The 11666-nt window shown below is 32.9% G+C and overlaps 2 protein-coding genes across 2 annotated transcripts; both read right to left on the bottom strand.

Annotated features, from left to right (window-relative positions):
• Positions 1 to 3666: 3666 nt before the first annotated feature.
• LOC21394196 (hydroxyphenylpyruvate reductase) lies at positions 3667 to 4020 on the bottom strand. Its single transcript, XM_010104322.1, has one exon. It carries the CDS (start codon positions 4018 to 4020, stop codon positions 3667 to 3669), a length of 354 nt encoding a protein of 117 aa, XP_010102624.1.
• Positions 4021 to 7223: 3203 nt separating this feature from the next.
• Positions 7224 to 11451, bottom strand: LOC112092737 (beta-glucosidase 17-like). Its single transcript, XM_024169614.1, has 13 exons — positions 11308 to 11451; positions 11139 to 11208; positions 10984 to 11042; positions 10545 to 10620; positions 10374 to 10445; positions 10144 to 10231; positions 9761 to 10013; positions 9364 to 9479; positions 8939 to 9156; positions 8793 to 8824; positions 8537 to 8639; positions 8280 to 8373; positions 7224 to 7649 (listed from the first exon to the last, which is right to left on the bottom strand). Exons 1-13 carry the CDS (start codon positions 11449 to 11451, stop codon positions 7421 to 7423), a joined length of 1554 nt encoding a protein of 517 aa, XP_024025382.1. The 3' UTR covers positions 7224 to 7420.
• Between the last annotated feature and the right edge of the window lie 215 nt (positions 11452 to 11666).

Raw genomic sequence — 11666 nt, 5'->3', positions numbered from 1 at the left:
TTTTTTTTATTTGGTTTTGCATGCTTGTCTCCTTGAGTGGGGACGATACATACAAAATGACGAGGCAATTTCACTGTCCTGCATATAATTAGGCACATGCATATTCTCACACAACACAAATTAACCATTTTCTCTTTTCCTTTCTTGTTCACTCATTTTAACTATACAACCAAGTTTTATAACTAACCCATCCCTAATGCATTCGAGAAAATTTTCTTTTTGGTTTTCCTGTAGTATACATATAGAAAATTTTCTTCGACCTCGTGATTACAAATTATATTATAAAATGCCGTTATGTGGGGCTAATCATAGTAAACACAAATCCTTCCCCGTGATCATCGGAGAAGCTTCCCATGCCGCAAGAGGTACGGCAGTCTCCTTGGATACACAAAACCCGTCAAAAACTACAAAACCATCATTTAGCTCTCTCTTCACTTTTAATATTCATTCTTTTCATTTTATGTTCAATGGTACATATCTTTACATCATGTCATGCATGCATGGTTATGCTAACATCAAGAACACATGTCTCGTATACTCACATATCACAACTTTGAATCACATAGTATATGCACGACTTTTATGGTGACACAGGTGATATTTTTCTTACCTCGAGCCTTAGAACTGATTTTGAGGCTCTCTGGTATCCTCTCAAAGAACCCGGTGTTCCACTCATCTAAAACATTGAGTATTTTAACTAGCATTATCACCCGACTAACAATCACGAACAATTATGTATTAAGGAGCTCATTTTCCAAATTTTTACTAATTTTTTTTATAATATTTAAATAATTAAAATAATATTTTTAATAATTATTTTAAGTGACAATCATAAAAAATAGAGTTTTACAGGACTCAGACACAAGAAACGGCACCAAAAAGGGACTCCGGGGCCCTGAAAACCCTTGACTAGGCCATAGTCAGGCCATGGCCTGGCCAAGTAGCCCCAAGGGCGTACCTGGCTGGGTGCCCCTGGCCTGCCTACATGCGCATGCGCATGCCCGTGTGGCCTGCAGCGCGTACCCACTGGGCCTAGGCGTGTGCCTGGTGTGGCTTGGTGCACGGGCATCACCAAAACACGGTTTAACTCCCTTATTTTTTTATCCAAATTAAGTCAATTTTTTTTTTTAAATTTTGGCAGAGTTTCTCCTTCATTTTAACACTCCTTAAAGCATAAAAACACCTATTTAGCAACTTAAACAAATTTAAATTCCCCAAAATTCACAAAACATCTTGAAACCACAAATTCATACTTGACTAGCCTCAGGTTTTAGGTTATAACTCCTAAATCAAATTGAATTTGCAAAAACTGTGTTTGCGCCATTTAGTTAACATATGAATGAGCCTACCTTGAGAAATTCAGATCAAAACAAGCTTCTTAGCCTAGGTAACCATGTACAAACCTGAACCGGTTTCCTATTGAATTTGATTATACCCTTTTATGGAGATCCTCCTGACACATAAGAGATCATTCTGTTCCATTTTCATCGCAAAATTCAAAGGGAAACTCCTTGAAAAGACTTGAACACAGAGCTAACACTGAAACAACGGCTTACCTTAGCCCAGTTTGAGTTTTTTTTTTTTTGCAATTAAGCACCCAAAACTTACTAAACCACCAAAGATTTTCCTTATCCTTACTCGAGCCTTAATGAAAATAGAGTTTTAAGAGGTTGGAGAGTCAGAATTAGAGTTTTTAGGGCTGATAGCTTAAGCTACTTGCTTAATAGACTTTTTAAACAATTTAGCAACCAACTTAAGTACTTCACCATGAACAATGGGAGAACCTCTCTATTTTTTACGTGGGCTAACACCGAAACAATGGCTTACCTTAACCCAGTTTGAGTTTTTTTTGCAATTAAGCACCCAAAACTTACTAAACCACCAAAGATTTCTCTTATCCTCACTCGAGCCTTAATTGAAATGGAGTTTTCAGAGGTTGGAGAGTCGGACTTAGAGCTTTTAAGGCTAATAGCTTAAGCTACTTACTTAATAGACTTTTTTAAACAATTTAGCAACCAACTTCACCACGAACAATGGGAGAACCTCTCTGCTTTTTACGTGAGCTCAAAAATTTTTAAAAAAAATATAAACAATTTAACAAGTTTAATAAACAATTTAATTATAAAAGAACAATTTGTTTTCAATAATTTTTTCAATATTTTTACTCTCATTGTATAAACAATTTATTTGTTTTATCTCTTTTTTTCAGCGATTACTATTCAATCACGTGTCTACTTACTTCTTTGTGCTTAAAATTAATTCTATTTTGTTTTACTTAGGGTCCATTTAGTTCGTTGATTCGAGTTGAGATGTGACGTGATGTGAGAGCTTTTTACTGTAGTAAAAAATTTAGATGTGACTGTTTCTGAGAGCTTTTTACTGTAACAAAACTTAAATTCTAAACTCGAATCAGCGAAATGAATGAGACTTTAATTTTTTTTTTATCTAATAAGGTGTGATTTTATTTTATTTTAGTATATTTTTGTTTAATTTTAATTTTATCTAAATTATTTGTATTATTTTTATCTCATTACTATAAAAAAATTTAGTATAAATCGGTGTTAAAATAAACAAAATCAACAACAAATAATTCCAAAATAAACAAATAAATAATAATAATTAAAAAAGAAAATCGAGACTTTTTTTTTTGTCATGAGATCAAAACCACGAACGGCTGTGATTAGCGCGAGAGGACACACACAGAAAGAGATGCGTCGGATACGGGCGGAGGGACAAAATTACAGCTTTTCTGCATGTGCGCCCCACTGCATTTTCCCTTGGCCAATGAGATAATGACACACGACATGGGATTGTCGGCCACTAAAGGCTTGCGCGAGATTGTCTGTAGCTTACCTGAGCTCAATTGTTTTCTTTGATGATTTGTTGACACCTAGACGCTCGTTTTAGGCCCTGTTCATTTTGTCAATTCGATTTTAAAATTTGAGTTTTGCTATAGTAAAAAACTCTGAGAAACAGTCATATCTAACTTTTTTGCTACAGTAAAAAGCTCTCACATAACATACATCTCAACTCGAATTAAAAACTTGAATCAACGAACTAAACGGATCCTTAGTGGACGAATAGATTCGCACTACGTGGATCCCAATAACGAGGAACGCCAATTCTACAGTGACACGTAGCGATTTCATTGAAATGAGGCACCCCGAATCATTTTCTCCTCTAGGAAATAAAAAGTTTTCTCGGAGGGAAAAACGGATAAAATGTTTCGTCGTCCCCTTCGTCCTAAAAAATAAAAGGGTATTGGTAAAAATGGTTCTCAATTTATTTAGTAAGTGACAGTTTAGTTTTTATTTTTTATGTCAAACGACCCCCAACCTCTTTTAACAGGTATAATTTGATTCTTTTTGTTAACATCTATTAAATTCTTCACAGAAAATAACACGTGTTCCTCACATGACTTTTTAATACAAGGCAAATTGGTAAAAAGTCATATTAATTGATAAAAAGTCCTATTAAGCTTCCACCTCTGCTCACGCACCGATCATGGCCGACCAAGTGAACACTTTTCTAAAGCTATTTTTTTTCAAGCTGCAACGAGCCAACAACGGCCTTGCTGTATGAAACTTTTACTGAAACTCCCAATTCGCATTGGGTCATCTACAGATCAAAAACCCCATTTTGACAACCAACCATTGAAGAAGAATCTTAATCACCGCCAAAATAAGCCCAATCGTACGTTTTGTTGGCGACGTCATCAGTCAACGTGTCGGGACTGTTGGTGACCCTAATTTCTCTTTCCTCGCATTTTCTCATATCAATCTTGTCCAACCCCATGCTGTAGCTCGCGACGATCCTCAATCTCGGCAGCGAACCGATCAGTACCGTGTCGGCGCCGATTTTGGTGTTTCCCACCACGGCTTGGACTGAATCAACGTTCTCTCCTAAGAATTCTGCCATTGAAGGATAGCGCCAGAGCTTGAAGAACTTAAAGTGCTTTTTCAACTCTACTTCGAGGTAATTGAACATCGGGCATGTCGTTAGGACGCCAATGCCGTCCATTTGTTTGTTAAAATGAAAAATAATGTGAAAGAATGGGGGCTAGTGATTGAGATTCTTGTTCGATCTCTCCTACGATTAGAGGCTCCATGGCTGTGTCGAAGGGCTTCGATTTCTTGTCGATGATCTTGACAGCAACAGTGGAGCGATTGGAAAGGGATTGGGACTCATATACCTTTGCGAAGTTGTTTGAGCCCAAGAACCAGCCCAACCGGTACTTGCCGAGGATGGTGGTTGCAGTAGTTGGTGACGGAGGAGGAGGCGGAGGAGGTGGGACCCCTTCTCGCTCCATTTGATTTTGAGAAAACGGAGTTGGCTTACTCGTACTTGTGTGTTTTCAATTGTTGGAGACGAGGATTTCGATTGTTGTCTTCCTTCGTCGGCGACTGGAGTCTGACAGAAGGAAAAAAGAATAAGAAGAAGTCTTTCTAATGGGGGCATTTAAGTCATTTTATTAGAAAAAAGGTCACATGATGGGCATGTGCAATTTTCTGTGAAGAATTTAACAGTTGTTAATGGAAAGAACTAAATTGTGCCTGTTTAAAGAGGTTGGGGGTCGTTTGGCTAAGAAAAAAAAAAAGACTAAACTGTCACTTACTAAATAGGCTGGGTACCATTTTTACCAATAACCTAAAAAAAAAACTGATTCTTATTTAGTGGATGGTATAGATTTAAATTTTCTTTCTTCTTTCTCTCTCTTTCTCTTTTTTCTTCCAACGGTTTTTATAACCATTATTTTAGAAGATGCTAGTAGCGCTTTTTGAGATATTTTTCTTTCTTTCTCCGTTTTTTGTTTTTGTTAATTTTTTGTCCTTATTTCTTTCTTTTTTCCATTTTTTTCCAATAATTCAAAGGATATATGTGTGTGTATATATATATATATAATTTATTGTGGATATACTTTTGTGTAGAGTATTCGTTGGTGGTTTGAGTGTTTTTTTTTCTTTCCAATAATAAAAAATATATTTTTTGAGGAGTTTGATATTTTTAACAAAAATGAAACTAAACTAAATCTCTCATAAGCAGTTTTCATAATTTCGGTTTAAGATTAAAAAAGTTTTCAATATTTCATTAAAATTATAAAATTATTAATCCAAACTTAACCAAAGGATCATTCTATTCAAGCTTGGCTGTAATAGATAGACTAGAAATCAAGTGGCGTTCTCATGACAGTTTGAGTGGGTTTTAGCTTAATTTGTGCGGGCGGTTTGGCTAACAGTTTAGAGTTCTCAAACCGTCCAAAAATATACGACTTTCATTTCTTACACGATCTCTATATATGAGTTTTATTCTCGTATTTGTGATGTGATTCGTGGTAAAGTATTGATATTACTATCTTATCTACTCTTTTTGTTTTATTTCTAGGGTCTTGTTGTAGAAAATATTTCGTTACTTTTTGGTGAATAGAAAATGGTTTGTTATTTTTGGTGAATAGAAAATGTTTTGTTATTTAGGCCCTGTTTATTTTACCGATTCGAGTTTAGAATTTGAGTTTTGCTACAGTAGAAAGCTCTTAGAAACAGTCACATCTAACATTTTTGCTATCGTAAAAAGTTATCACATAAAGTTACATTTTAAATAGAATTAAAAATTCGAATCAGCGAACTAAACGGGCGCTAAAATGCGTCACATGATTTAGTAGCAACTTTGATACTAAACTGTGAACGCCACTACTTGTTTGTGGCATTTTTTCGGTCGAAAAAAATGAAATGTGGATAATGGGCACTAATGGGAATAATGTCATGGGAAGAGGTTAATGTGATTGGGTTTCACACTGCTCAATAGGGACCACACTGATGGAGTTAGATTAATGGGATGTCCTTTAATTTATCAACTATCAATTTATGGATCAATTATTCTTAATCAATCAAAGGAGCCTACTACATATCTAAAGTCTGGGATTATAACTAGGCTCATGCATATATATTCTAACTCAAAAAAACTTAACAAAAATTAATTTCTTTTTTCGTCTTCTTCATTAAATTTTACAATACAACTTTTATACATACAATCGATATCGATCACTCTTGAAGAAATATAGCATTATATGATTACTTTATTTTCTATTTAGATGATTGTTATTCAACTGTTTAAATTTTTTTTTTTTTTTTTTTTTTTTTTTTTGTATACAAACCTATAAAACTTTTTTTTTTCCCTGGTCGTCTTCATAGTTTTTTTGGACGTCATCATAATCATCCATTTTATGCTAAAAGGATAGTGACGTGACCATAACTATCTCTATATGTTGAAAAGATATAATGGTATAAGATTAGATAAGTTTGCATATTATAAAGGGAATTGAGACAAATTCTCTAAAAGAGTGTTTAGATTTTTAATTCTTATTCTTGATTAATATTCGTTTGAGTAAAATAACTATATTAGTTAAAATGATATTAATCAAGAGTAAGGATAAAACTCAAACTCATTTATTCTGAGAGTAAGTTCAATAATTTTTTCAATTATAAAGAGTCAGTTAATTAGGAATTTTGGGTCCGAAATTTAGAGAGGAGAAAATTGAAGAAAACGTGAATGAAATGAACAAATAATTGTTAAGCCAACAATCTGAACAAGAGAATTTTCGGTGAGAGAAGTATAGAACCAGCTCATGAGGAGAGATTATACCTCTGCCAAGCTGTGTAATCTGGGTTCACTTCACCAGGTTGATTCGCAAGAAATCTTGGAGGACAAGGTCGAGATCCGTCAATGAAATCATCGAAGCCATGAGCGATGATAATGTTGAGCATTTGGTTCTTCCACAATAGGAAATTGTCATCATCTAGCTTGATAGATAGCTGAGGGTTTACAGTAGGAATGGTAGTGATTGAACTAGGAAATTGGGATGGATTTGCAGAAGGAGTAGAATTAGAAATTTGGGTAGCTTGAGAAGATGAAATCTCAGATGGGGATGTTTCAGAGGCCATAGGATCGAGAAAGAGAAATTTCTCTGATACCAAGTTAAATAAAATAATTTGCAAAGGACAAAGAATGTTCTATATTATTTCATTATGTCTTGAATCTTTACAAAATAGCAAAGTAGCTCAGGCTTTATACAAAGAGGCAAGAAAGAAGTATAACCAACTATATACGTGTCATAAAAGGAGCCTGTGGACCACTTATACAAAGCAAATTACTAATGCAACAGGACAAAAAAGGAATGGCAATATTAATCACAAGGCCTAAGACTAATTTGGCTTAACAATAATAACTAATTATAATAAACAAGCACGTAAAGGCATTTTATTTCCTTATATATAAAGTCTCACACAACACAAGTACATGATAGATAATATTATTCTCACACACTGAAACTCGAAGTAGCTTTTGTTCACATAAATACTAATTTTCTTCTTCAACAGCATTTATTTTAAAGACATATATTTTAAGATCATATGTATTTCTTTAATTAGGCTGCAGTGAGAAATGAAGAAGTTATTGGCTCCTCATGAATATTCATGACTCTGGGAATGGTCTTGAAGAATTCTCTAAACCATTCAACAGAACGTTTGGGGATTCTTGTCAAGTTATTTTTGCGATCAATGTGGTAGATGCCAAATTTATAAGTGTAACCGGAATTCCACTCAAAGTCATCAAGAAATGTCCAAATATAGAACCCCTTCACGTTGGCTCCAGCCCTGTCCAAACAATTGGGTGTCAGTACCTAAAGCATTAATGATTATTTAGCCATTACGGTTCCAATGGTAAATTAGGATGCATGATTAATGATAACAGAAATTAAATTAAGGTCCACATATTCTTAATTACCCAAAGGCCAGTATGAGCCAACAATAATTGTTTACCCAAAGTAGTATGATAAATTAGTTTAATTACTACTTCTCCCAAATGGTTTATAATTGTTTTGGACATGAGCAAACAATAGTTTACATTTTATGTAATTATATAATTACATATAAGGACAAGCTTTTAACGGTTACGTTTACATAGTAGTTACTTATCATATATAAAAATTTAATAATGTGGTGGTATAAGAATCTAATCTCATTAATTATCGTAGACTTTTTTCTTTCGACCAACTATCTAATTTATTACAATTTCCTGATCAATATCTTATAGCTAAAATAATGATACATTATAAGCTCAACATAGATTAAAAGCCTAACACATGATAACAATGTTAGAAAGTACAATTATATTGATTAAAAGCCTAAAATTTATATATATATATATATATTCTGCTTTGACAAAGTAATACTATATATTTAAATTTTATGTAACAAAATAAGAGTGCAAATATTGGCGCTTACTTAATAGCCTTTAAGAGATGTTGTAGATGACTACGATAGTAATCTATTCTTCCAACATCATTGAGACTAGTACTATTGATCGGATCAGGAACTCCTGCAATAACAATAAAACCATATTTATAATTAATTTTTGATCAAGAACAATATATCAAATACAAATGTATTAAAAATGCACATGAATTAGTCCTGCTTTATGATTTTAATTAAAAAAAGAACAAAAAATAAAACAAAAAGTAGAGGAATTAATTATAATTTACCATTCTCAGTGATGTAAATAGGAGGGTTGTTGTAATTTTCTTTTATGTACAACACCAATTCGTCAATTCCTTGTGGATAAACGAACATCCACGTTCCATCAATCTACATCATCAATTGTAAGTTGGAATTTTGTGCACTTAGAATCAGAATCATGAATTTGAATAAATTTTCTTAATGTTGCTTAAATAATTTAAGGTAACAATTCGTTCATATATACACAAAAAAAGAAAAGATAAATGGAAGGAAAGAAAGTACCTTCTGCCCAATAGGTACACCATCTTTGGAATCTGTATCATTTTATTAGGCATGAACATTAAAGATTTAAAATATTATTATCTAATCCACATTTATTAGTTCTAGAGACAATAAACTGTATGATAATATATACTGGACTCAATTACCTGTCAGATTAACACGACTATCACCATAAGGACCTTGATTTATAACGCATGAGACATTTGAATCCTCCGCATATCTTGCAGTATAATAATTTAGACCCAAGAAATCGTACGACTTTTTTATTAGTTTCGATTCATCTTCAGTGAATTTAGGCAATCGGCATCCAACCAAAGATTTCATGATTTCTGGATAGTCTCCGAATGTAATTGGGTGAAAAACCCTGAATAAGTCATGGTATATGTATACAATAATCAATTAATCAATAATAATCACTTGAGTATAATGTGACTTTTATAATTTTATTGTACTTTTATGTTGAACCTGAGGCAGTCATTAGAAAATCGAACTATTTAGACATCATTGCAAGAACAAATTATTGTTTAGAAGACCTATAATAAGTGACATATATATGTTAGATGAGTCTCACCATCCAAGCGAGAAGTCTAGGGCTCTATAGGCTGCCAAACAAGATTCAGGTGTACGAAATTTTGGTACGACCCATAAAGATTGTATTGTTATTCCTATATTTCCCTTTTGAAGTTCCTGAAAGGAATAAACAAGGCATATAATAAATTTTTATATTTTCTAACATTATAAATATCTTATAGGAAAAGAAATATCATATGTGTTTACGTTTAGTTATAAACACGTGCGCTATTCTTTACTTATAATATATGATAGTACTTTCTTTGAACAATATAAATTGTTTGAAACAAATACCGTTTATCTAAAATTATAGTTTCAATTATATGAGTAAATACACACAGTAACCGGCATAAAAATGTGACAACAGATCTTGATTTTACCGATAGATAACTGCTGACCTTGTATTTCTTTCTATACAAGTCCACTGCTTTTGCATGAGCGAGAATTAAATGGTGAATCACGATGTAAGGTTCTGTTGCTGAGTTCCCATTAGTGCAATTTCCATTATAATGAGAACATCGTCCAGGTGCGAAAACACCAAATTCATACGCTTTGGTAGTAAAAATAACTGGCTCATTAAATGTAATCCAACTTTTCACATAATGGCCAAATGTTCTGAAGCAAAAATCCACATATGCGAGATAATCATCCCTATAAAATAAGAGAAACTTATTAATAATTGGCATAATGGTAATTTCTTATGTAATATTTTGATCTGTACATAGATTCTACTATATGTGTGTGTATATATACATATATATGTATGTATATGATGTCTTACACGAACTTCGGGCTCAAAAATCCACCATATTCATCTTCTAGAGCTTGAGGCAGATCCCAGTGAAATAAAGTCACTACTGGTTTGATGCCTACTTATAAAAAGAAAAGAAAGTCAGATCAAAACAAATTATCAAAGGAAATCAAACTAGTAGGATTGAGAATTATCAAACCCACGTTATGAGTCAAATATGATGAATACTTAAAGGACAAATAAGAAGTTATGAAATTAACCATTTCTATTAAGCGTCTCCAAGAGACTTTTGTAAAATTTGATGCCATCAAGATTCGGTTGCCCACGTCCATCTAAAATCGAAAGTAAGCTTCATTATTTTTAGATAAAAAATCGATACTTACTCAGAAATTCATAAATATATATTAGCTAATACAAAGAATAAAACTTACTTGGTAATACTCTAGACCAAGATATAGAGAATCTAAAGGAGTTGAAACCCGTTTTTTTCAGTAGGTGGATGTCGCTCTGAAAAACATTTAAGCATTTTGAGACTAAAAAACTAATAAAAATGCATCTTGAATTATTAAAACATAGATCGATCATATTTGAAAATCCCACGTAGAAAAAAGTATATTTCATTTTTGTTTTTCAATAGGTATATATATATATGTATATATGTATGTATATATATGTTCATGTATAACGGAAAAATTGTGAAAGAATATAGGAAATATACGTATTAATAAAAAAGTAGTACGTACTTATAATATATGCAGGAAGAGTTTTACTCAATTCTGCGTATGTTTACTATATTTTCTTTTCAAAAACAAAAAATGGGGTTGACGTAATTTCTTTTATTATATAGTTAGCAAGTGGAGCACTTTAAACCTCATATCTAAAATAGAATTCTTCTGCAACTTTTCCAGAGCTTCTGTCAGCTATTTTTTCTGTTAAATTCATGAGAATGGAAAGAAATGTAATTAGATAGAAGTACGATTATATACTGTACATGAAAAATAAAAGAGTATAAATTTGTATTAGACCTGGATAATTCTCAGTGAAGGTATCCCATATACTGGGTTTTCTTCCCCCAATATCCGCCGCTCCTTCATACTTTTAATAGAAAAACAAATTAAGCAATGTAATGCCACATATTATAAGTGGTATAAACTATAAAATATGATATAAACAACTAGAATTTGATGCATATACCTGATAAGCAGCTGATGCTGCTCCGAATATGAAGTCAAGTGGAAAATCTGACCGACTAATACCACGATCAAGTTGACCAACACTGCATGCCAACAAATAGGGCACAAAGAGTAATAAGAGAGAGAGATTTTGATGAGTTTCCATTCTTAGTTACTTCTACATTCTCTTGCATTCTGTATGGTGGTCTATATAGTGTCAGTTTACCAATCCATCCCAAAAGCTTAAGCTATTAGGAGGTGAGTCAACAATAGTTTTATACTTTAACACTCCCCCTCACGTGTGGGCTGGACAATGGGCAATCGTGTGGGTAAATTAATTGAAAAGCCCAACACATGAATATTTAAGTCCGAGATATATTA

This window comes from Morus notabilis, unplaced genomic scaffold (assembly GCF_000414095.1).
Source record: "Morus notabilis unplaced genomic scaffold, ASM41409v2 Scaffold765, whole genome shotgun sequence".
Lineage (NCBI taxonomy): Eukaryota > Viridiplantae > Streptophyta > Magnoliopsida > Rosales > Moraceae > Morus > Morus notabilis.
The sequence above is the reverse complement of the archived record's forward strand: the minus strand, read 5'-3'. Positions and strand labels throughout refer to the sequence as shown.

Bases quoted from the DNA above. Each gene is read 5' to 3' on its own strand.
- LOC21394196 (XM_010104322.1), bottom strand. From the start codon at position 4,020: ATGGACGGCATTGGCGTCCTAACGACATGCCCGATGTTCAATTACCTC.
- LOC112092737 (XM_024169614.1), bottom strand. From the start codon at position 11,451: ATGGAAACTCATCAAAATCTCTCTCTCTTATTACTCTTTGTGCCCTAT. The intron at 9,157-9,363 runs GTGAGACTCATC...TGACTTATTCAG, and splicing joins CTAGACTTCTCGCTTGGATG to GGTTTTTCACCCAATTACAT. The intron at 7,650-8,279 runs GTAAGCGCCAAT...TTGTTTGGACAG, and splicing joins CATCTCTTAAAGGCTATTAA to GGCTGGAGCCAACGTGAAGG.